At 40.0% G+C, this 26,765-nt stretch overlaps 1 protein-coding gene across 9 annotated transcripts in view; it reads right to left on the minus strand.

Annotated features, from left to right (window-relative positions):
• Positions 1-12,375: 12,375 nt before the first annotated feature.
• Positions 12,376-26,765, minus strand: part of DOCK9 (dedicator of cytokinesis 9) — a 119,735-nt gene continuing 105,345 nt past the window's right edge. For all 9 annotated transcript variants that reach the window (XM_065740798.1, XM_065740796.1, XM_065740791.1 and 6 more), the window contains exons 46-53: positions 23,253-23,375; positions 22,781-22,894; positions 21,178-21,324; positions 18,939-19,149; positions 17,564-17,754; positions 16,280-16,380; positions 15,991-16,129; positions 12,376-13,610 (exon numbers count right to left, since the gene is read on the minus strand). In XM_065740798.1, the coding sequence (XP_065596870.1) occupies positions 13,488-13,610; positions 15,991-16,129; positions 16,280-16,380; positions 17,564-17,754; positions 18,939-19,149; positions 21,178-21,324; positions 22,781-22,894; positions 23,253-23,375 (1,149 nt within the window). In that variant the 3' untranslated portion in view covers positions 12,376-13,487. The remainder of the gene's footprint in view (positions 13,611-15,990; positions 16,130-16,279; positions 16,381-17,563; positions 17,755-18,938; positions 19,150-21,177; positions 21,325-22,780; positions 22,895-23,252; positions 23,376-26,765) is intronic.

The following is a 26,765-nucleotide window of genomic DNA, read 5'->3' on the forward strand; positions in this document are numbered from 1 at the left end:
GACAGGAGGAGGAGGAAAAGGGAGATGGGGGCGGCCGGGATTTAAGGCGGCTCTGCGGGGCCCCCGCCCCGGCCGGTCCCGGCACCGCCCGCAGCCGCGCAGGTGCGGGAGGGGCGCGGGGCGACTGTGGGAAGGAGCCCGCCCTTGGCCCAGAGCTGCCCGACGGGGTTTCGAGATGTTGGACGGGGCCCTGCTTGCCAAGGGGTTTGTCTGGGACAGGGTTTGGGGGCTTTGTTTATTTTCTGCGCGTTTTGTTCCGTTGGGTTTGGGGTGGATTAGGGAAGCTGCACGGCGCCGAGGTTTAGAGGCGCTCAGAGTGCAGAAACAGCAAAACATCAGTCGGTGGTGCCAAAGGAGAAATCCCTCCTGCGGGAGGCATGGAGCCCTTTGATGCTTGCTGCTGTTACGAGACACGGCTTGATGCAATCGTTCTGCCGGCCTCCTGCAGCGCGCACTTAATGATTACCTGGCTGCTGCTGGGCAGGTTGGTTTCTTCTGGGGTAATAATGAGGAGCACCTGTTGCCTGCACTTCAGACATACAGAAGGCTGCTCTGAGCCCGATGGCGAGCTGAACTTAGACTGCTGGTGCTACTTTACGTGGGGGTAGTTTGCTTAGAGGAGCTCTGCCCCCCACCAGTTACTGTTGTCTCATAGAATTTCTGAATAAATCATAGAATCCTTAGTGTTGGATGGGACCTTGAAAGGCCATCTAGTGCAACTCCCCTGCAGTGAACAAGGACGTGCACAGCTACGTCAGGTTGCCTGGGCCATTGACCACCACTCTGAACTCAATCCTGCTGCCGCTTCTTTGTCCATTGAACTGTGCCCATCAAACCCTTGTGCTTCCAATTTGGAGAGAAGGAGGCTGAGGGGTACAGCGTCAGAGGCCTTACTGAAGTTCACACAGATGACATCAGTGGCTCTTGCTTTATCCACTGATTCATTGACACCATCGTGAAAGGTCGCTTTGTTGGTCAAGCAGGATTTGTCCTTGGTGAAGCCATGCTGGTATCACCTGTCATCCACCCTTTCTTTCCTTCAGTCTGTAGTCAGGCTTATAGCACATACACTTGTAAGAAACAGCTTATGCTATAGGAAAAGCAGCACGCTGGATGTGCCTGCTCTGCGTGCAGTGTGTGTCCATAGAGCACAGCAGCCAGCATCACTGACAGCTCACTCCCATGCAGAAATCACTGAGGTGCCACCAACATTGTTGAGCTGTTAAATAGGAAGATGAGATTTCTCCCCTCAGAACTAGATTGGGACATTTAGCCTCTTCTCCTTGTATAAACCACAGTGGTGGATGAGCATTTGGGTTTGTCACCAAGCCTGTCTTAAGTAACTGCATGTATTTTGTGCAAGTAAACAACAGGCCTCAAATGTTTCTTCCTAGAAGGAGATATCCAAGTGAGAAGTGCAGAAGAAGAGAGCTTTCCTAGCAATCTGAGATAAATATGCTACACTGGTCACGTTGGCTTCTGCTCCTGTAATCTCTCAGAATTCAAGGCCTCTCTTAAGCCAAACATAGAAAAGAAAAAAAAACAAATTGTCACACAAATACCCTATAAATGAAAGCAGAGAACTCAGCCTGATGAGTACAAATGTTTTAATTCACCCCACAGTGATCAAGGTCCACACAATTGCTTCACAGGAGCTTCTGGACTGATCTGTTTGCATGCAGAACTGATGCACCAAGGATGAGCTTTGCGGGGGCTTTTTGTCACCGTCCCAGTGACAGGAGCAGAAGTTGAGCTCAGAGTGTTTGGGGTTCTCTCTTGGGCCTGCTTCACAGGAGAGCTGAGAAGGCAGCAGGACTACTAAAAGCAAATGCTCTGCAGACAGAGACAGGGCTTCAACTTCCTTCTGCAAAGCTCTGTACTTGGGAGGAGGTGGTGCATTTTCAAGGCATAACAGAAAATGTGGGCAACCTAACTTCAAACAGTTAAGCAGGAGCTACATGGAGTGATGAGGAAGTACAGTATGTGACTTCTGTAAACTTGGCAGGTTAAAACTATGAATTATTCCAAGAATGTATCCTAGCACAAACATCTTGGCTGTATGGGCGGACATTTTAATTGATGGGTATCTTACTCTGTCATTAATTAAATGCCACAAAGTAGAGCTCAGCTAAAGGTTTGGGGGAAGCTGGTACAATTGTTTTTGTGAGGCCCTGGCAGAGAGAGGTGATGAGGCGACTTTGCTCAAATGGAAAAGTTGATAACAATCACTGATTATTTAAAGGCCGAGAACCTGAGCTAGGAGCTAAGTTAAAATGACAAATCAATGTTTGTTTACAGTCTGCGTATTAAAAAAAAATGTTGGCAGATGTTTCTGGCTCAGTATTTCAAATTGGAAGAATAATAGTAAGCATAAAGAAACTGAAAATGTGCAGCTCAGCATCAGGTAGCTATTAGTGTGTCCCTACCTGGTGTAGGGAACCTGCTTTGGCAGAGGGGTTGGACTTGATGACCTCTTGAGGTCCCTTCCAACCCCTATGATTCTATGATTCTGCGAAAGGTGAAAGCTGATTCAGGTTACACATTCATTGCAATATGAACAGAAACTAAAGGTTTTCCTTCCATATCCACAATTTCTTTGGGCTTCACAGTGGCAGTAGGCAACCATGGGTTGCTTATCGGTAACAGCTCCTCCCATGAAAAGGTTATTATCACGTTCTAGATTGCAAATCCGAGGAAAAAGTGATAAGTAATTGGATGGCGGATACAAAAGCCTTTCAGAGAGAACCTGCCCTTTCTGATGTAACTGAGGCATCCCACTAAAACCATGAACATTTAGACAAGGAAGAAAATAACATGAGCTCCCCGTGACCTTTCCCATAACACAGTATCTCATTTCATTTCTTGAAGATAGAGCGTGATGGCGGAGTGAATGCTTGGTTGGATGGCAGGGAAGGGAGTGGAGGGCAGCGCTGAGCTCTGCTCTGTGCGACAGCGACAGGGCGACAGGGAACGGCATGGAGCTGTGTCAGGGGAGGGGCAGCTGGGGGTTAGGGACAGGGTCTGCACCTGAGGGTGGTGGGTGTGGCATCAAGTCTTCAGGAAGCATTTGGACACCACTCTCAGACTGAGGGTTTGATTCTGGGTGGTGCTGTGCGGAGCCTGGAGTTGGGCTCCATGATTCTTGTGGGTCCCTTCTAACTTTAGATGTTCAATGATTTTGGGCCTGGGGAGCACCACGGTGGGTCTGCAACAGCTTAGCTTCATGCAGCAATGGTCAGGACCAGCCAGCCACAGCAGCCAGGCATTGTGTGCACTGAGTTCTGAACTTGGGGTGCCCATTGAATATCAAATTGACCTCAAAGCATACAGACCTGTGACTTCAGGAGGACATCAAAACAGAGCAGAGGTGTGTGTGTGTAAAGAGCCGAGCTGTGCTGGGCTGTCCCTCAGGAGCAGGCCGGCTGTCATCTGCAGCCCAGAGCAGAGGCAGCTCCTCTGGCGGGCTGCCTGTGCTCACAGTGTGTGGGTGCAGGGCAGAGAGGAAAGTAGGAAGGAGGGCTCAGACCTTTGTATAAATAAAGCAACTAAAGTAAGCTTTATTTACCTGGAGCCGCCCTGGTCTGATGCCAGAAACCTGTGGCTCATTAGCAGTGCCTGTGGCAACGAGCGGTTAACCAGGCAGGTGCAGACCTAGCAAGTTAATGGTACACAGTACATTGTAAAATCACTTCTGCCTAAAGTGTTTTGTTTTTTTTTTTCCTCAAAACACAGCTTGAGGTCAATAGCTCATCGTTAAGAGTGTTTATTTCCAGCTCGTTCACTCTCCAATAACATTGTCTTTTCTGTAGCACCAGCCATATTCCCCTGTAATTTATTGCCAAGGAGGGGGGGCAAGCAGCCCCACACGAGTATCACTGGGATTTGGGTGCCCTCCCCAAGACCAAGGAGTGTCCCTGCTCTGCTGGGGTTTCCCCCTCTTCCACTTCCTCCTCAAACCCATCTTGCATCATGACAGCAGCTCTGCTGGTGTTTCCCTCCTGGGGAATGTAATGGGAAGCTGTTCTGTGACTGAACAGGGGAAGTGGAAGTGCAGAACTATGAGGAAAACGCATAGACCACTGCAAGGAGGTGCTGAAGGCCTTGATTTCAGACTTGGAGATGCAAGCATCTCTTCCAGCCTTGAAATACCCTTGTGGTCTTGCCCTCAGCTTCCACCACACGCCAAAAACAGCAGGTATGGAGTGCAAGCACTGTGCTGTGTCTATGCGGAGCACCAGGAGAGAGGCTGGGCAAGCAGAAATGCACTGTGACCCCAAAGCTGCTGCCAGCCCTTGGGCAATGCCCTGCTGGGCCAGTGGGGCCCGGTATGCCAGTAAGGGCACTCCCAGCAGCTGCATAGGGCAGGCAAACAGGAGTGCTGGCTGAGTATGAAGGGTGGCTGGTGAGGGAAGTAGGGCACAGCTGGGGAATTCCTAACGCCAAGCCTCGATGGGGTTCTTCCTACTGGAGGGAAACAAGCAACCTGGCAGTGTATTTAAGGAAAAAAAAAACCCAGAAGTGTAAGTGTCCTGCACTCATTTGGAATTCAAGCCTTTCCCTGTACAGTGTGTGACCATGGGCAGTGCAGGTTTGCTGAGTGTCATTTCTCTAACACTGCTCTTCAATGAATAGTTTGTTTACTTTGTACATCCACAATGATATTTTTCTTTGAAAATTCAGATTCATGTTGAGATCTGCTATCTCTGAGTGAACATTTGAGCTTTTCAGTCTTATCTTCTAAAGTTTTATCTTCAGCATGTTTGTAAACAAACCGTACTTAGAATTTTTCCTAAGGATGGCACATCAGAGTCTCACCAGGACAACAGCTGCAAAGACAGGATGAACTGTCTTGTAAACTTATGCAACCAGTCTTACAAAATGAATCATGATGTTGACAGAAAAATGCAAGTACAATTGGCATCTCTTGACTGACCTGTGTTTTGACTCAGAAACATGTTAAAGACTGACAGAATCATAGCATGGCTTGGGTTGGAAGGGACCTCAAAGATCATCTAGTTCAAGCCCCCTACCATGGGCAGGGTTGCCAGCCAGTAGATCACAGGGCCTGGGAATCCATCCAACCTGTTCTTGAGCACCTCCAGGGATGGGGCACCACAGCTCCTCCTGGCAGCCTCTGAGTGGAGAATTTTTTCCTATCAGCTTAAAGTGACCCGGTGTTTAGGAACTGACGTGATCTGTCTTAGAGTTGTGGAGATTACAGTTCATTGGTGCACACCTTGATAGAGATTTTTTTTCCCCACATGTAAGACTGGATGCTCACATTTTCAAGGAGAAACATCCTGTGACACTGTGCATCATTTTTGGGGTGGCAGTTTATGTTTTTTATAATACTGTTCAAATCAGAAAATGATACATTACTTTTGATCTCAGTGATTATATTCTTATGATTATATTCAGGGTTTGCACTTACTTGAACTTACTCAACCCGTATTCCCAGTTAAGGGAAGGTGTTACTTTGAAGAAAAAATAGACCACTAACTGCTTCTTGCTCTTTACAAAGGCTTCTGAGTTAAACACTTCCAATACAAAGGTAAGGTTAGGACATAACAGTATAAACAACCTAAAAATACATCATGTTTGCATACAATATTTCACAAACCTGTTCCTACATGTCAGAGAAAACATGTTGTGGTTTACCCCATCCCTCAGCACTGTCAGTTCCCCAAGAAATGGGAGTTCTTCTGGGAGGGACCGCTGAGAGAGAGAGAGAGAGAGAAACAAGGAGTGTATTCCTGCACAGAAATCAGAAATGGGGTTCTGCCTCTCCAAATGCATTCAGTGTTCGTGGTGGAAGAAGTCAGACCAAGAGGTGGCCAAAGTGGCCGATCAATCGAATGAAAACACCAAATACAACCACGGAAACAGCACATCAAGTGTGGTGTTGCTACAGACACCGTGTTCTGATTATCCGGTGCTACCTAAGAGATTTGAAGGTACAACTGAAGTTTCAGGAGACTTTGGAAATTACTCAGACACCTGCAGCTGCCCAGCCCTGGGCTCTCTCTCTCCTCATCCGTGGTTTGCTCTTCTAATTATTGGAGTTTACAGCGTTTGTAGTTCATTCTCTTCTACAGCTTTTCCCAAAGAAGCAAGCTTTACAGAAAGGGCTGTGGTAAGCCTGGTGGTCTCACATCCAGGCAAGTCTTCTAAGATTTCAGATTGCTAAACCTGTACAGCAGATACACTGTATACAGAAATATTTTCTATAATGGAAACAATCCCTCATGATGCAAAATCAATGCAAAGCAACATTTCCCAACAACTTATGTTGAAAAGCAAAGAGAAGGCGGGGAAAAGGCATGCAAGCAGAATAAATGGTGATGGTTTCATTTGTTTGGGAACTGCTGTGGAACAGACCAGCCCTGTGGTGCTCTCTTACACAAACAAGTGATTACAGCTGGCCCTGAGCAAAGCTCTTTAACACGCTCCTAGCAAGATATCGATAAAGCTCTAAAAATAGGCAGCCGAGAACGGAAAGGCAAGTTGTTATGGAAAGGCCGTAGGACACCTGAGCACTTCTGTAACAGGCTCTACAATCACCACCAGAAAAGCAGGGCAGTGTACGCCTCACGGCTCACTTGGGCTGGAGGGGCTGAGAGTCAGTTTGTGCATCAGAAGTTAATTTGGGTTTATCCCTGCAAATCCACAGATGTTTCACATGGAGCAAGTAGCAGTACAGAGCCCACTTCTGTCTGATTTAATACTGGAGTCAAACTTACATATTTCAAATTTAAATTTACAACCTGAACTTGCATCTTGTTGTGAGAACACCGACCTTTATCAGTACCAACTACTAGCACATTGCTATAATGTTTACAAATACGATACTGATCAGAAATGCTTTCTTTTCCAAGTCGTGATGCTGCTACAGTAATAGCTGATGTCTTGTCCTGAAGGAGAAAGACCACATCTGCACATTTGTTCAATCACAGAAACATTTGGCTGCGTCCTCTCCTTGAGAAGCGGTTACATTACGCTGTATCTATAGAATGGGCCCCTACATACTGACCTCCTTTCAGGTAAATTAGGTTACCTATTTATTCTTGTTTCCCCAAACAACCTTTCCTCTACTTACTGGTATGTCCCAATGGGAGACATCCATAGACATGTTCGTCCTCCTGTAGGGACTGACTGACTCTGCCCTCTCTTTGAGTGGACCAGAAAACATGGCCAGAAGACGAGGTGTCATCTTTATCCTCCTCTTCCACTTATGTACCGTTTCTGGAGAGAAACTCTGCAGTTCCTGTTTGTCATGGGTCCTGCCAAATCCAATTCCTCTTCTTACTGTTATCAGATCACACAAACTCATAATGAGACCTCCTGGTTTGGGTTTGAGTTTTTTTTTTTCTGTAGTGCTCAGTCTGAACTTCCCTTTTTTTTTGCTCTGAACCACACCATGGTAAGACTCTGGCTAAATGGCTTGCTTGTGGGGAGGACAACTGCTTTTTGGCCAGAACAAGGAAATGGAGAAGACTGAAAAAACAGCATTCAGAGACAGGGCATTGCAGGTGGACTGGCAAGCAGAAAGACCTGCAGGCAGCCTGCCTAAAGGAAGGCTTTACCCACTGGAAACCATGGCAGGGCAGGCAGGACCAAGGATCAAGCAGCACCTCAGAAGACAACGGCTGGGAACGACCCAGCACGTGAGTGAGATTGTAAAGCTGAAAGGTTAGTCCTGGCAGGAGGGATACACTGCTCCTTGCTTATCTCTTTTCCCTCACAGGGTGGAACATGCATTGTTACTTCTGCTGTTATGCAATGCAGCTGTATACATTATGAAACTATTGCCCCATTCTGCCAACAGGCACTGCCACATTTTGTATCGGGGTGAAGTTGGAGCCACATAGATCACTTTTAAAATGACTTGGGATTATGGAGTGCTATTAAACTGCCATTTAGCTTTAATAGTAGCATCTGGGTTTTATTTTGTACATCAGATGACGTATTTTACAGTCGTGAGACAGAAGATAAAATGTGGCCACCATTCTGTGGCTCTGCTCTTCGTAGCTAAGAGGTTCTTGGGAGACAAGACTTCAGTGAGGGGGAAGCTGAGCACGAGGGATGGTCAGGAATGGCACTGTGACTGAAACAATAAGTTTTCCACTTCTTATATCACCCACAAATACTTTATATAAGATATCTATCAGTTATTAGTTATATCTGTTGCTACCACTATTACACTCTGCATGCATCTGGTTTTCCAGAATGTTGTTATGAAGTAGCTATGAAATGGAGCTAGTTAATGGCAACTAACATTAGCTAAAAAGCACCAGTGATTTCATGCTAGTATTCAGAACGTAGCTTCAGCTAAACATGGACCTAAAAAAAGACCATCAGCTGTGAGCTAGTGCATGCAGCCTCAGCTTGGTACCACAGCCGACACCAAGAAGTAGTTCAGAGAATAACATCTGCTAACTGCAATGAGTATCAGACAGAAGATGTTAAGACCTTTGGGACAGAGCACAAGTAGTAGTGAATGCAGTGGTTGGAGTGGGATTGAGAAATGGTTGAAGGGGATTAAGAATCTTTATCTCAGTTTCTAATCTGAATTGGCTTGGCTTCAGCATCCAATTGCTGTTGCGTTCTTTACCCAGATTTTAAAAGCCACACAGTACCCACCTTGCTCTTTGGTCTGGTTACTTCTTGTGTTTTACACTCCTCAATTTTTTGCTTGCCAATCCAAATAACCTCTCCTGGATCCCAAGCCACAGAAGATTTTTTTTTATCCCTCAAAACAGTTCTATGTCTTTTTCTCCTTATGCTCAGAAATTCCTGGTTTCAACACTTAGAGACTGCGACCTTCATTTTTACACACTTTAAGTTGGCATGATTCTTATTTTGTATTTTTGGCACTTTCTGTACTACCAGTTCAAGTGTTGAATAGTACCGCTTCTACACCGATATTTACTAGCAGAGTTGTGTGTGATTTTCCAGCAATGGACTCTGAAAATGTTTGCCAGATTGTTCTCCTGCACCTCGATTAGAAAGGGCTGCAGGAGGGGGTTGTAGAAAAACCATTGAGAAGGGTGATTCCACTCACGCTTCATTCAAACCAAAGAGGAAGCACAAGAAGTAGCAAGGGTTGAAGCATGTACTGATAACAGCAATCGAAGTAGTAAATGCTGAGGAATGTGCTGTCCGCATCAAGACCAGCAGGCCTGAGCTCCAATAGGGCTGCAGCTTGGTGACTTGTCAGCAGAAGACCTGAGCTCTGATAACAGGAGGATGGTGGTAAGGTTACAGCACATGGCAGAATACTTCCTGCTGTCCCAGCAGGAGGAAAGGCTGCAGCCATAAAGATACTCAAATGAGGAAACAGATAGCAACCTCCCTTGGGGCTTATGGGGGATGAGGTAAGCAAGGCTGAGGTAGAAGATCACTCAGTAACAACTGAAGGAGACAGCATCTGGCTGAAAAACTTTGTCGTTGCCAACAAAGTACCCACGTGGCAAGGCACGTGGCAAGGCTCATGAGGTAGCATTCTTTGTCTTCCACAGCTCTCCACAGGGCTATGCAGCAGGCTGCCATGTCCACCTGGAAACACCCATCTTGGTGCTTGGTTTGAGAACGGCACAGGTGAAATCTGAGGGAACCCGAGTGACAGAGATTAAATACCACCTCCCCTTTCCTTGTGGTCTTAAATTCAATTTTGTCAACTCTTTTGTTGATGAAAATTTGAGTTTCTGCTGATGAAGACAGCTGTCCGAGCAGGCCCATGCTCTGTATAAGCCTATCTTCAGTTCCTCTTCATTTGAATCTCACAATAGATCTCCTAGTGTCTGGGTTCCCACCGGTACCATGGCAACAAGAACACAATCCTCCCACACGGCCTTTTCCGAATATTGTGGCAATGTGAAGGAAATTCTTAAATTTCTGTACTCTGAAACCTCTTTCAAAGGAACATTATTAGCAGACCAGAACCAGCCAACTCTCACTGCACTTGGCTTCAATTTTTATGCCTGTAGGTACTGAATACCTCATAGAAATAAAGCTCCTTTTGGACTTCGTGGGATCTATAAAATATTTCATCACCTTCTCATGAAAAGCGGGTTTTCTTGACTGTTTCCCAGACAGAACACAAGCGTTTTCAGCATATCTCCACACTTAACCACCTGCTAGAAATGAGGCTATTTCAAAGCTTAGCCCACATTTCAGACAAATGCCTGGTTACCTTCAGTTGTGCGAGACAGATTCTTCTACTGACATTCCTTAGTATTCAGTATTTCATTCAGTACTTACATTCCTTAGTATTCAGTACTTCAGTTTCTATTTCCTCTTCTTTCCACTTAAATATTCCACTTAAAAAAAAAAAAATCATTAATCTATAACATTTCTTTAAGGCCACCCTGTCAGTTTTTAAAAATGTGATTTATACCACTGTCCTTGATCAATGAGCTGTTGAGATTTAGACTCCTCTGAAAGCGAGCAAAAATCTTATTTTGTGGTTATTGCAGCCACTTGGTAATAAATACCACTGCACTCTGATCACAGGTTCCTATGCATGTATAGTAATTATTTAACAGTAATAATCCAAAACGTTAAGACACAATGGTTTTCTAAAGGGTACTAAATAAGTATATTTCACTGCTAAGTGTGTGATACTTCAAGCACCTCTCTCAAAATGAGTGGGTTCTCCCCTCACTCATCCCTGCAGTGCGCAGGGCAAGTTAATTATCCAGTGCTGAGCTTTAACAATACAGACATTTGTCAATATATTGCTACTTTGTGCTTTACTTGTTAGCACATGGCTTCATTTCTCTTCCCGTGGTTCTGAGTCACTAGTATCTATCTCCAAACAGACACTATATTTTAGCGTAGGGTGTGACCTCCTCTATTTTGTCTTTCTCAAGCAAACTGTAAGTGGTTTAAAAAAACAAACACATAAAACCAAGGCATATAACCACACTGGGCACATATAAATAGATAGTTTCCAAGTTTTATGATGTATTTTTACAGTTGACTAGCACACAGGGATGAGAAATGTTTCAAATTATCCATGCAGAAGAAGGGTCCGTCACTTGAGATGAGAGAAAGTTTTAAGCAAACAGAAATAAAACCCAAACCCAATCCTCAAGGGACTGTTAATAGATGAATAGTTTTCTTTTTTTGTCACAAGCTAAATAGTAATGTTGACAACTCTTCCACTTTATTATCCAACTTATAAAAGGTGTCTGTCCCCTTACGTTCCTTGATATTATTATGGTTAAGGTGGCTACTAAATCCTCACTAAATCAAATATAGCTCTGAACTTCCCTCTCAATACACAGCGTTCACAGACTTCTCAGAGTTGTGGAATGAGCACTGAAGTGCAGTTTTGCTTAAGTAAGGTTCTTTCTTGCAGTTATCTGTATGCCCTTGAGAACTTATCAGTTTCATTTATAACTCATGCAATTGAAAATAAAAGACTAGTTACTTAATAGCTCTATCAGAAGTTTCAGCTCCCTCCATAGCTGTTTGTTTGAAGAATGTTGACTGGTGCAGAAGGACGATGCCAATTCCTGACCAGACTTCTTCCAGGCCTCAAATTCAATTTTTTCCATACACTAAATGCGCACTCAGTTATACTTATTCAGCTGTTCAAAGCACTTTCTTGTATACAGACAAATAACTCTTCCAGACAGATGGATCACAGAATCACAGAACTGTAGGGCTTGGAAGGGACCTCCAGAGACCATGGAGTCCAACCCCCTGCCACAGCAGCTCCCTAGCCCAGGTTGCACAGGTAGGCGTCCAGGCGGGTCTGGAACGTCTCCAGAGAAGGAGACTCCACCACCTCTCTGTGCAGCTGTGCCACTGCTCCCTCACTGCACTGGGAAGGAGTTCCCACACACATTTGTGCAGAACTTCCTATGCCTCAGGTTGTGGCCACTTCCCCTTGTCCTATCACCACACACTGCAGTGTTTTTTCCTCAAGTGCCTGAAAAAACATCTGACCTCACACTTGCATTAATCTGAAAACTACTGGTGTGAAGCTGATTAAATCAGCTGGGAAAAACCTTATATGACTATTGGCAACATATGAATTTGAGGCCATGCTATAGGAAATGAAAGTAAACAATATCAGAAAGCAAGGTGATTGCTACTGTCACGTGACGAAGAGTTTTGAAGACGTCCCCATATTAACTGTAATGGTGAAAATATCCTTTAGTGATTATAACATGCTCCTTGGGTCAAACAAGATCGACCCAAAACTGTTGTTTTAACTGATGACCTACAGTCCCTTTAGTACCAAGAAATACTAAGTATACCCTAGAAGCATCTTAAGGTGCAGAAAGTTGTTTTTATTTTATTCAAGCTTTCGTCTTTCAACACCTTTATGGGTAAACCTAAAATAAAAACCAGAGCACACAGTGAGAAAAGTAACTACTTTTTTCCTTTTAATATAGATGTAGTACAGAATGTTTAATTACAGCAGGACAGTGCTTCCAGTTAAATAAAATTAAAAACCTTTATTTCCCCCAAATATAAAATTACTAAATTAATGTCTTAAAAGAATAAGAATATGGAAAAAGCTTTAAATTATACCACCATTTACCACAGTAACCATAATCACCAATTACATACTCCATTGCTTTGGCAAAAAAGTATTTTTTCTTTTAATAACTGCATATAAACCTAACATAGCAAAGACTGTATACATCTTTATATTGCACTTATTTATATACATGAATAAATGAACAGTAAAATCTGCATATACTTGGAACGAGCCAGTTTTCACAATAACCTGAAAGCAGGATAAGAGCTGGTATGAATATTAAAAATGCTTAGAAATGTAATACATTTATGTACAGACTGTATGGGCTGTATTAACAAACAATATGTACATAACAGTTTACTACTATTGATAGTTTAGTATAACTCCGTGTTCATTAATACAGACCTTTGGTTGTATTCAGTTGTTTAAGATCCAAGCTCACACACTTCCAAAATGCAACAAGGTATAAAATAAAGCACAACAATTTGCCAAATGGTACAAAAACTACTACTGTCAGTTGCATTAAACCCAAAAAACTAGTGTCTCTGTCTAGTCCCAAAATAGTTCCTGTACTTGGAATCGATCTCTATGTGCCATACACAAAAAAGAACACCTGAATGTTACATATCTGCAAAATTACATCCCACAACACGTTTTGTAATGTGCAATTCATCTTAATAACACTTTCTAATGCAAAAAAGAAATTAACTTCAACTTTATAATTTCTCAATACGCACATCTGTGATGACACTGTGAATACTTCTAAGTGTTACCAGTAAGATAAAAAATGTGTGCCTCCCTTACTTACTCTAAAGACTATCGCTGTCTGCCTTGATATCTAAGTGTGCTCAGACTTTTTAATGCATTATGCAGCTTGCACGTGCCCAACATTTAGCTTCAGTATCATCCTGAGTGTGCACACAGTGAAGCAAATCCACATACTGAAGAAAAACTTAAATCCAACAAAAAAGCCCCACCATACTGTACAAAATCATGCAACTGAAGAAGAACTGGGCATCCCATGAACTGTTGTGCTTGTTGGAGTTCCACTTATGGCGTTGAAAATGTGTATCGAATTGGGCATAACGTTGGCCTTTTCTTCAACTGGAGTAATCTTAAAATGGAAAACATGCTTTTACCAAAACGTTCCAAAATGACATAAGCGTTTATAAAACATGTTAACACAGCTTTCAATAGTTCACCAAAAGGACTTCATTTTTAACATCACAGAATCACAGACTGCTTGAGTTGGAATCCCCCTTGACCAACTTTCTTGGCTCAAGCAGGGTCATCTCATAACACCTACTCACCTACAGGATGAATAAAGAGAGAGAGAGAGCAAAGTTGCTCAGGACAAGGTACACTTTTTATGATGAACATGAAGACTCAGCCTTAGCTTAAAGGAATTACATAGCTATTAGACCAACTAGGAGCAAAAGTAAAGAATACTAATTACCATCCCATCTGATATTTGCAAGCAGAGGAAAAAAAAAAAGAAAAACAAGTTAAGATTATTTTATACAATTTTCCGTACCAAACTTTTTGCAAATCTTTATAAACCATGCTACTGTAAGACAGCTACTAGTTATTGCTTTTTTCAATGACAGAACAAACACTGTGAGAAGCCTTTTCTGATTTTCTCCAAATACAGCAACAGGCAGGCACATAAGGGTCATATTTGTAAAGGCTTTGGTGAAGGCCTCTGTGATGTGATTAATTGAATTCTTCTTTATTTTTTACACAGAAGGTTTTAATTATTCAACTGAATAAGACCCACAATAGTAGGCTAACAGTACACATCACTGCACTCAGTGCTGCACATTTCATTTTCACTCACACTGTCTTACAGTGTCAATTGTTTGCCCCTTCTATTTATTTTTATCCAATATGATGCACTCCTAGAGTTACAAGCATGACATCTTTTCTCCTACTATCAAATCTTTGAAAACTCACACATGAACATTTTTTAAAGATCAGCAACTTGCTCTGAGTTCAAAGTATTTCTTCCTGTGTTCATTATATCCTTTTACTTTTTTTTCTGCACCAGGGTAAGATTACTTTTTTCTTTCATAATCATTACCACTATCTGTCCAAAACATTTTCCTCTCTTTCTGAAGGGATCTTCTGCACAATTGTCTAATTCTCCCATACACTTCATTTATTTTGATTGGCTGTCCAATCAGTTATTCTCCTTCCTAAACACCACTACTACCTTCTGCTTTTCAATACATTAAATTAAAGTATAGTCAAACTATCCTGTATTTTGTTAGCTCTTTTCCTGTTTGAGGAATCATTCAACACTTCATATTTGAAATAACCTTTTTTTTCCCTAAAAAAGTACAAAAGTGTGTTCTGACAAAATGGCATCACTCCCTACAAACCTTGTCTCACCACATTCCCCATTACCAGTGGTTCAAATACAGCTGTTTTTGTGTAAGCTTTTCTTTGTCGTGGTGTAACAAAAGAATAAGAGAATGAAAACAAATCCTGTGTACCTGCTGTATTCTTGTGCTTCACCAGAATCTAAAGCACAGAGCTACTCAGAGCATAGTACTTGAGAAGAAAAGAAACAAAACAGGAAAGTATGTGAACAGAGATCCACTCAACTGACAAACTGCTGAATGGAAAAAAAAAACTACCATAGAAATTTCGGATACTAGGTAGGCAAGCAAAGAAGAAAGACAACTCCCACATATGCATAAACTGTTATGCAGGTATGCAGAATGACTTTTTTAAGCAGCTGCTTCTTGGATCATAATAGACTAATTTGGACACGTCAAAAATAAAAAATAGGTAAAATCACTGTACTTAAGGACATAATCCTGAAAAAAGTAGGAAGATTAATAAATTAAGTGCCAACTAGACTGAATGCTTCAGGTAGGTCTTGAGTTTGACTTTTAATATATTGGATGTAAGGTGTAAGGATAAAGGAAACAAAGGGCTCCTCTTTGCACTGTCTGTAGTGAAAAGGAAAATGTGTTGAAATAACTCCTGAAAGATGTTTAACTCTTACTTGTGGAAGTAAAAAGAAAAAGAAGTAAATGCTTGCAACTCCAAAATGTAAATAAAGAAGGGTAAACTTGCAGATGAAATTCCCCTACAGTTATTAGGAAACATAGACTAAAATTAGGTATCTGGATCACTGAATGAAAGACATATTAATTATTCTTGACATATGTTTTCACATTATGAAATTTGTTTTTTATCTTTACTGTAACCTTACTCTCCTATGAAAATCAGGCTGGTACAAATGAGATTTATTTTTTTAATGAGCAGAATTTAATTCTGAAGGTAAAGAAAGCAGTGTAGAAAATAAATAATAAAAAAAAAAAACACAACCTGATGCAGCTCCAAAATTTCATGACAGGAAAGAGAAATGAAAGAAAAAATGAACACAATTCCCTAAGTAATGGATAATACATGCTCTTCCTACCGGATTCACATTTCAGCTACATTTTGAAGACTGGAATGCATAAATTCATTTCAGCACCTACTTGCTCATGCATTATTTCAGAAAGCTCTTTTGCCATTTCTCTGTAGTTGGCTTTCATTTCCTCTTGATATTCCAACTGATCTTCCTTTATAAGTCGCTCGTTTACACCAAGAGCATGCCCACAAGCTTCAACAAATTGCCTGATTTAGATAAAATAATAACAAAGGTCTCAAATAGGAATACAAAAACCAGATGAGTAATTAAAAATGCTATTTAAAAGTATTTTTGAAAGCCTTGTGTCAGTCTTGAATTTGTATTTGTTTTATTAAATAGCAAACCATCAAACATACCTAAACACTTCCTTTAGTAGCTTCACTTTATTGTCTGGATATCTTTTGGTGTTTGTGTCATCTAAGAAAGCTCGTGCATATGCTAGTGGACCAGCATTAACCTAAAAACAAGAATTACAAAACATGGTCAGCTCTCTAACTTACTGTCTTAGCAATAACAGGTATCAAAAGTGTCCTGCCATTCTCAGGAGAACACAATTATATATATATATATATATATATATAACAAAACCAATCAAACAAAAAAAATGAACAAAAAACCAAAAAATAAAACAAGTAATCCTGGACTTACTTCATAAGAAATAATTCTTAAGACCTGTACACATTGATTTCTATTTGCTAAAATTCACACATAATGTATCCAATTCTGGTGATTTCTTTTTACTATGTTCAGTCTTGCTTGCCTTAGGTAACAACAACAAACAAACAAACAAAACCCCCAAAACGTTGCACAGTGAGATTTTCTTCTATTATCCTTCTCCTGTATTTCAGCTCCCCCTTCATCCCCTTAAGTATCTTACCGAAATACAAAACCAGCAACAAATACACTGAACTAATGTGAGCAGACCTACAGCTGGGTAAAAAGTGATACTTCCAGCTCAGATGGGAAGTCACTATTTTATTCTAGTTTCAGACCACCATAGTTTCCAGAAACATAATCTGAACCCTTTCATAGAACCAAATGTCAAGTGATCAGTGTTTGTATGAAATATTTCTATTGCTTTTCCTGTTCTGGGAAAAACTACAGACAACAAGTATCTTACTGACTTTGGACATTCTTGAATCCGCAGAATGGAAAATGCTGCTTTGATAGGTCTGGAGCACAGGCCTTATGAGGAGTGGATGAGGGAGCTGGGATTGTTCAGTCTGGAGAAGAGGAGGCTCAGAGGAGACCTTATTGTTTTCTGTAACTACCTGAAGGGAGGTTGTGGTGAGCTCTCTTGTGTAACTGGCGACAGGACTAGAGGGAATGGCTTCAGGGTGTATCAGGGGAGATTCAGATTGGATGTTAGGAAATACTACTTTCCTGAAAGAGTGGTCAGGCACTGGAATGGGCTGCCCAGGGAGGTGGTGAAGTCATGGACCCTGGAGGTGTTCAAGGAATGTTCTGATGCTGTGTTGAGGAACATAGTTTAGTGAGAACTATTGGTGACAGGTGGATGGTTGGACTGAATGATCTTGCAGGTCTTTTCTAACCTTGGTGACTCTATGATCCTATCATCCTATACTTTTTCAGCGACAGAAATAAGCAAAATAACTGAATGGCAAAGTGTATGGTCTTACCTGAACACTGACACTTCCTTGTAGCTTCAACTGAAGTTTGATCATATCTACTTCAGCTGAAGCACAAAGCTGCCTGAGTTCTGCAACTTTTTTGCTCATTTCATCAATGGCTACTTCAATGGGGTTTAAATCAGTGTGGTGCTGGTACATTACTGGAATGCGCTTCTTCACATACGGGAAGCAATGTATAGCTACGGACAAAATAAGTTTAATAATGTTTTCAAAAGATATTTGAATGAGGTGAACTTTGATAGAACTGTAAGTGAAAATCTCATTTTGACATAACTCATCACCTACCTTAATAATACGTTATGTAATTAGAAACAATACTTGCACAGGAAAACAACATACTGAAAATTTAAATAAGCATAGCTTTACATGTATTAAAACACAGCAGCCTCGCTGTTATCACTATTATTAACAATAAACAAGAAAAAAAACATTAGAATTTAATTCATAGGAGAATTGTAGAAAGAATTTCTTGTCATCCACATAGCTCAAAGAGAAGAACTAAAGAATGGCAAAACTACATAATTTCCTCTTAAGTATTAGCTATGTAAACTGATAATATGAACTGATATAAAAAAAAAAGCTGATATTTTATTTTAGATAAAAGGAAAAAATCTTTCATAGCGATGGTGGTGAGGCACTGGAACTGTTTGCCAGTGATGGGGTTGATGCCCTTGGCGACTTTCAAGGTGAGGCTGGATCAGGCCCTGGGCAACCTGATCTAGCTGTGTTGCCCCTTTTCACTGCAGAGGAGTTGGACTACATGGCCTCCAGAGGTCCCTTCCAACTCTAAGGATTCTGGACTGATTCTATGAACTCACATAAGCCCAATTTACCTCTAACATTAAGGCAGGGATACGCAAGCTCACACTTTCAACAGTTACAAAACACAAAATAATCTTTTTCCAAGAACAAATGAAATGATTCCACATTTGTGGTTCTTGGAGCCTAAAGAAAAAACTATTTGAGGATTATTGCTTGAAGAAACCAATGGAAAGCCTAGTTTGGGTTAAAATATGGAAAACATTTTAACTGATAGATTTCACTCTCTTTTCCCAATGCTTAACTGAGAAATTATAAAACCATTGTATATTCTCAGACGGTCATTTGTAAGCGTGCTTCTGTGCAACAACTTTGAGTATTAGTTTGAAGTGTATACTCATCTTAAGAATTGTTTTACAAAACACTGTTTAAAACATTCTGATACACTTTGCAATTCTTGTAAACTTCAACAGCCATGGCTGAAATCTTCTAAAAGACTTTTTCAGACAAAATGTAAAACATACAGAAAAGCCTAGTGTAAAGAAGCAAATATGTTTGAAGAAGAGCAGTTTTCTTTTAAAGGAAATTTCCACCCAGTGAGTACCTGTCAGGATAGTCCGTCGTTTACACTGTTCTTCTACCCCTCCTTGTCTTTTACCAGCTTGAGTAAAAGGCATCTCAAACATAAAGCGACGAATGTTATGAGTCCTTTCAAAATCTGTTTTTCTTTCTTGCAGCTCTTTTTCTTCAAAGTAAGGAACTACATGTGTAACCTGAATATATGCATATTTTGAATCTAAATCCTTTGGATTTACCTTAAAAACATTAAAAAAAATGAAATGAAGTTACGTTGTGAATCAAGTGGATTTGATTGTAGTTACACACATTTCAGATATTATATTTGGTCTCAGTTTGTAAATTGCTCAAACATAGCAAATGTTAATGCACTCATGGACTTTTCTGACTTCAATTTCTAATTATTAAGAAGTTTGATACATTCACTGTGTCTTTTTAACGTATATTTATATAATGCATATATTATAGAATTATATAGCTATAATTATTTGCCATATGCAAAACTACAAAAAATAGTTTTATTCGTGCTTTACAGTAAATAGTGTATTTCAGAAGTTGGAGAATTAAATAAAATGAAGAAACAAATACTGCTGGCAAATCATGATGGCTGATACAAGAGGAGACTGGAGACCAGAACTAGCAATACACAAGAAGTTAATAGCTGAAAATAAAAACATATATTTTAGATATTCATTCATATAGTTCAGATATTACCACCAGAAGGCAATTTTATCAACCTGGCTGTCCCAGTTGCAACATCCTATGAGGCTCCCAAGCTGGGGCATTCACTGTGGGCTTCCTGTTCAGTTCAGAGTGACAAATTTTTACCTTGTCAAAAACGGTGACTAATCTCCAGTACCAGTAGATAAGTCCTCCTATAATCATTGCCCAACAGGGTCCCTAAATGGACCAAGAATATTTTTTCCCTCCCTCATTAGATAAAGAAGGCACCCTAAACTTGTGCAACTTTCTAAATGTTGTCACTTGCCACTTTAGTCCCACGTCCAACATTTGTTATCTCCGCCTGATTCTGAGCCATTTTACTTTTATAAACTGGAAAGCACTGATGCAAATATACACCGAAAGTCAGTGTTTAAATGCTGGAGCATATGTGGACAGATCTTATGTCTCCCATCTGCTATCAGTTTTTAATGGAACACGCTGCTTGATACAAAAATCTGCAATATTTTCCAATTTTTCAGTGAAAATTAAGTGGAATTTAAGTGGTAATTTATGTATTCATTCCAGCATTGTTGATAGAAAGGCACCCTACCCTACAAATTATAATTATGTGTAAAGAATTCAGTACATTCAAAGCCTTTATTTAGAGTACACTGGAAGAACTGTGAAAAACAGAGTACAATATAAATTTCATCAGCACATGAAATTAAACCCTTGCATAAGTTCTCTTTTCCTTTAAAGTTCCAGTTGGAGTAGTAGTATTGAGAAGCCCACCACGTGGACTTACTGCTGCATGTAAATGGTCGAGAAGCACAGCACTTTGTGATCTTGCCTAAACGACCAATGAACAGAAGAGACAAGAAATTACACTATGAGAAAATCAGTGTAGAGTCTGAAGCCTTGAACAAGCTAAGGAAGGGAATGAAAGGAATGCAGAAAGGCATCTTGTGCCTACTCAGCCTACGGGTTACCATAATCCTCTTTCATTTAAAGGTTCCAGCTATTCCTATGACAGTCACAGCTTAAAAGCAGCGAGACTACAGAAGCCAAAGTAGTTGCACTTGATGATCTCTGAAGATCCCTTCCAACAGAACTATTCTGTTCTAAAAAAGCAAATGGGAAATTTTATCTTATTTAACCAGGCTGTGGCAAGGTGATGGTAGATAACACTTTTACAGCACTGAACTTTATTAGATCCTTGACTTAACTAAGAGCAAGTTACAGGTAAAAATGACAACAGATGAGAATCTTGGGAGACCCACAGTTTATACCATACTGGCAACAATAATATGAACATGGTAATAATATGGTCGCCCTTAATCACAGAATGCTTGAGGTTGGAGAGGATCTCTGGAGAGCATCTTCTCCCAGTTCCCTAATGAAGCAGGGTCCCCTACAGCATAACAGAATCACAGACTGGATGAGGTTGGAAGGAGATTATTCTTCTATGCCCTTCAACCAGCAGAGCTTTTATACATGCATGTTGTGTACCGGATGAGTAAATGACAGTGATCCCACATTATTTCAAGTGGATCAGTGGAAAGAAATGATACACTGGAATCCTTTAGAGAGAATAAAAAACATACTTTGCCAGAATCCTGAATCATTTTGACATTTTCAGATCCAAATTTGTCAGAGTAGAGTTTTTGGAGTCTTTGAGAAATTTCTGAAAGAGGTGTGAGTTTAGGCTCTTTATAAATATATTCCTTTCCATCTTCATCCTCAAAGAATCCCTGCATTAAAAAAAACAATAAAGTAAACAAAAAATTGGAAAAAAATAAAAAGCAACACTGAACAATGATTAAGATGAACATGTTTGTGGTTCAGAGGAAACCAACACCAAATATCAGGTTTCAAGCAGATGTAAATAATTAAATACAATCTAAATTTAAAAAAAGGTTTCCTAAGAAAACTAAAAAGAGAAAAAACAACAGGAAAAAGAAAAATAATTCTCGACTACAGAATGAATGAAAGATAATGGAAACACACAGAGTTAAAATTGTAAGGTTTGTTGCAATTTTATGGTGTGCCAAGCCCTTGCTATCGAAGTATTTTCTTCACTTTTATTTAAAAAGTGAACTTTTAGCACCGTTTCACTTGCCAAAACAGAGATTTTGTTGCCTCGTACAACTATGTGATCCACAAGCAAGGATTTTGACAATAGTTAGGAATTTGATGTATGAAAATGTCTTAGTGTTGTACTATTGTGGCATATACTTCGTTATTTTCGTGACATAGAGCTTTGATTTTGAAGCCATAGCCGAATGTTACAAAGACTACATGGAAAGTGAAACGGGTGACTGATTTAAAACAAAAAGCCATGTCTGAAGTCATGTTTGAAATCAGAAAATGAATATTTTTGTCATAAAGTGTAACAGACAAAAGAGAAAAGCACAACATATCATATGTAAACACAAGCTAGATTGACAAAAATACCCACATCAAACTACAGTGAAATGCAGTAGTTTTTACTGCATTGCTTGCTGTATAAGCAGTTACATAATTACCTCAACATCTGTTTCACTGTCTGTAAACTGGTATTGCTATAAAGTTATAAAAGACAACAGAATACATGTAAAGTTATACTGCTCAGAGTACTTTACAATTCTCCATGCTCAGCTGAACAATTAACGACTGGGCTATGCATGTAGAAAGTGTATTATTTGATACTGCGTGCTACCATACTGATACATATGCAGTGTAAACACATACTAGAGGATGTGAAGCTGTTCAATACACAGCCATTTGTTTGAAGCATGCATACTGATGCATAGACAGGAATGGTTTGTTCTCCAAATGGAACTTAATGTTTTGGTTTTTTTAATTGCAGAGGCTCTGAATGCATACCAATCTAAGAAGCAGCCTTGCCAATCACACTGTAGCACTACAGACATTAAGTCAATGCATTGCTAAGAACTGACATTACAGAAAACTTACCGCTGCCTTAAGGTAGTAAATAAAAGAAGAAAGGAAAAAAAAGCAAAACATTTACTGAGGAAAATAAGAAAGAACTGTATTGGAATTGACAAATATTTCAAAGTAAGTTACTGACAGTGTTTAACTACTTATTTTAGAATATATTTCTTGTGCTTTTTATGTCATGGTATCAGCAAAAGTGACGAAACAGCACATCTTATAAAATAAAGGTTTTTCTTACTGCATACTGCAGTAATGATAAGTAATACTCACCTGTCCAAAGAATGCTACCCTGAAATAAGTTCCCAGCAGTCTCTTGCCTGTATGCATAACTTCTGTTACTTTACTGTATGCACGATGAAGAGTGTCATATAAATGAGCAAGCCTCTAAAAATTAAAGAAAGTAACAATGGGGTAACAGGATAAAAGGAACACTCCCATCTTGCAACAACTATGAATGATGCTCCTGTAGTTAATAACAATTAAAACGACTACTCTGATGAACAGTAGTGTGTTTAGCACCTTTACAACAGGACAATATGCAAGGTTAAATTCTAATAATTTATATTTATTTGAAAATCTCAGATTTACTTAAAATTAAAACAGAAACATTTCAACACATTCACATTTCAGTTACAGTACTGAGAATTTTAATACTTTTGTTCTATTACATATAATATTTCATGTAGTTAGACTAAAAAAAAGGTTTTTTCTCACTCAAATTTAATTCTAATGAATTTAGTACCTCAAAATCTCTCCTTTTTTCATAAATGGGAATTATAAGTTTATATATATCAGCAATCAGTTCATAGCGTTCTGCCTTCCAGAGTCCATCAGCACACTGCTCCAACAATTCCATCAGCACATCCTATAATGGGATACACATTTGGAAAAGAAAAAAAGTTTGGTGGTCATTAAAAGCATGTTATGGTATTACACCAGAATTCTTCCCAATCAAAAATGGACATACTGCCTCCAAAGAAAATTTTGTAAATGAAAATTATTGTTGCAATCTCAGTCCTCTTATAAAACACAAGAGGATCCAATATCCTCCTCTAGAACCCAAGAGTGAGACCTCCTGGTACCACTCCTGCATCATGACAGTCAAGCTAGAAACTGAAAATAACTCCTTTTACTCTCTGAAAAGATCAATGCTTCTGTATATCCTTCTTCCCTTTGGTAGAGGACTGAGACAGCATAAACACATCACTAAGAAAAGCCATCTTTAATTTAAGGAGAAAAAAAAAAAGACTGAAAAATACTGCCCTTGTTCATGTGCTGAAAGGATTCCTAAAAGTCTCCTCCTTTCCCCCAAACCTTTTGGGGCTGTACATACCCTCCACTGTTTTCATCCTTAGCAGCCATGGGATGAAAACTGAAGGATTCATGCCACTCCTGGACTACAAGAGATATCCACGAGTCTTAACTCAGACACAAGATGGCATCCAAACACAGCAAAATTCAATATGCCCACAGGAAAGGATACAAAGATCAAAAGTTGCATATGGGAAGTGCTGTACCTCATGATGCAGATTGCTAATGAAGAAACAAACACCTAGAACCCCGTGCTGGCTGAGGAGGGCAGGGCCCTCTGTGTCCCTGTGTCGCAGCCCCTGCTCCAGCAGCACCACCCAGAGCAGGGTGCCCAGGCCATGGCCAGGCGGCTTCTGGAGAGCTCCAGGGAGGAGACCCCACAGCCTCTGGGCAGCCTGTGCCAGTGCTCCGGCACCCACACTGTGCAGCACTGCTCCTGCTGTTCTGGGGGAACCTCCTGTATTTCAATTCCAAGAATGGCTCCAGACATTCACTAATTTAAACCTCTCTTTGTACTGGAATCTACTGCCTGGTGAATAGCCCACACTCAATAGTCATCTGCCTAACTGCCCTTGATTCTGAGAAACCGCCCAGAGTGAGAAAAAGCAAGATAAATGGTAGATGATTTTACCCCACTGTATACAGATGAATGAAAGTCTAATTATCATTTTTCTTAATCTACCAAATCACTAGGGAAAAAAAATTCTTGTCCACAGCAAGGTTATACCTCTGAGAATGTGTAAATGAAGCAATATGAAAGTATTTGCTGGCTGTGGAAAAGCTTCCCTTGGAGTAATACTGCACTACAAATTTATTCGTCACATTTATGTTTATGGATTCTGTTTGGTAAGAATAAAAGGCACTCATCTTGCTTTGAGTTGCGCTATGGTTTTCATTAAATAGATAGACCACAAAGATGACAGGAAAATTTTCTGGCATTTGAGATTCTAAGTTAGTTTTCCTATGTGGAAAGGGCTGCAGGGTCACAAAATGGTCTCCTTTATGTAAGCCATGCTGTGAAGCATTCACTTTCATTTACTGGTCTGAAGCTGGAATAATTTTTCACATGAATAGCCATAGTTAACAAGGCATCAGAACAACATCATCATCATCAACAACAACAAAAGTAAAAAGGTAGATAATGACTTAATGTTTGTGGTGGAACACTATTTGGGCAATTTTTATTTTGGAAAAAAACAACAAATCTGAGTTAACTTTTTCCGAGCTTCATTCTTCACGGAGTCTGGCACCAGACAGCAGTCTGTCAGCCATAGCTCAGAACTCTGACAGATGAACTGTTTACAGCAAAGCCTAGAATGGAAAGGATAATAGCTTCCAGGCTTTTGCTGTGCAATTTGTGACATCTAAAAGATTGTAATTCTACAAGGAGAATCTGGCTCGTGCTGATGAATCAGCCTGTCTGGCTACACAGCTGTTTTAATGAAATACATACAGTAACTGTTAAAAAACAGATCCTCCCCCACTCCACCTCCATCCCACCAGTTGCTATTTTGGAGATTTAATCCTGAACAGCAGTTACCAGATAGAAACTTCAAGCACAGATTCATTTAGTTCAGTAAGTAGTAAAGCAGAGCTTGAAGTATATATTTGCATTTTCCCATTACTCTACCCAACTGATCTCTTATATTATTTCTCTTCCTTAGACTACTACAGATTCCCTTAGTATAATAACATAGTGAAGTAACATTCTATATGTGATATATTCCTATCCATGAAGCAAATAGAATTCTTGAAGAACTTCTGTAAAGTACTGAGCATCTTAATTTATCCACAATTTTTAGACTCTTAAGAAGACTTTTTCTTTCATATTATTATTCTTCTCAGGATAAACTATAAGAAGTTACTTGAAAAATGTTAAATTTTTGTTTTTCGCTATTTAATCAGTTACACTTATACATAGCTAAGTTTAAAAAAAGGACTCCATAGAGGGAAAATGAAATCTGGCAAGGTCTGAACTCTTTGCAAGAGCCACAGGCTTGTAATTTCACCCTTGGCATATTTTTGCTCCATGGAAATACTGAGAGATGGAAATACATCTGGGCAGGGCTCAATGACTCAGAAAAAGCTGTATATTCTTTCTGCACTGACTGACTAATCAGAAGAAGAATAAAGACATTCCAGTTGAAAAACACAAAAGAATCAAGCTCTGATAAATGGTTTGTCAGGTAGACAAATGCTTTGTCAGGTAGACAGTGACAAGAGCTTCCAGCACAAGTTTCCACTGACTGTACTCAACAAAAATCCAACTCTTGGCTCAGTTAGAATAGCTTACACTTTTCTTTGAGAAACATGCGACATTCATGCTTGTTGAGGAGAATCCATGTTTTAAAGTGTATAACACATAATAATAATACAAGCCCCAGTATCTGTTTCTGGATGTCTTTGGAAACAAAAAGCACTATGTTTCTCATTTCAAATAATTACGACTTCTATCCTCACAGAAAAAGGCAAGTCTATGATCTTTCTTAAAACTAAAAACAAAGTAGTACCAGAACTTGTGAGTAAACTGCAGGTATCCTAGCTCTAAGTTCAAGGCTTAAAACCACTATCTCTATTCCTCCTCAGTCTGTTAAAAATGCTCTATTTGCAGACAAATAATTTTGTCACACACCTTCACCATATACAAATTAGAACACAAACTATTTTTTGTTCGTATAATTATGCTTATACACCACAGATTTTTTTCAACTCAGTTACTGCAACTTGTTTGTCCCTCACTCCCTCAACTATACTAGTAAATACAGCACGATCACAGCAATTTTTATACTGGTGTTTTATATAATATATATACATGTTGTAAATTCCCTAGAGCCTGGACAGCTCAGAGAATTATTATTATTTTAATTTCTCTACTGGGATAAGAATAGCGGCTAAGAAAGTGATAACAGTGTCTCAGGACTGAAACACAAAACCTGGAAAAATA

This window comes from Cyrtonyx montezumae, unplaced genomic scaffold (assembly GCF_038088225.1).
Source record: "Cyrtonyx montezumae isolate F1298 unplaced genomic scaffold, pur_monq_1.0 scaffold_3, whole genome shotgun sequence".
In the NCBI taxonomy this organism is placed as follows: domain Eukaryota; kingdom Metazoa; phylum Chordata; class Aves; order Galliformes; family Odontophoridae; genus Cyrtonyx; species Cyrtonyx montezumae.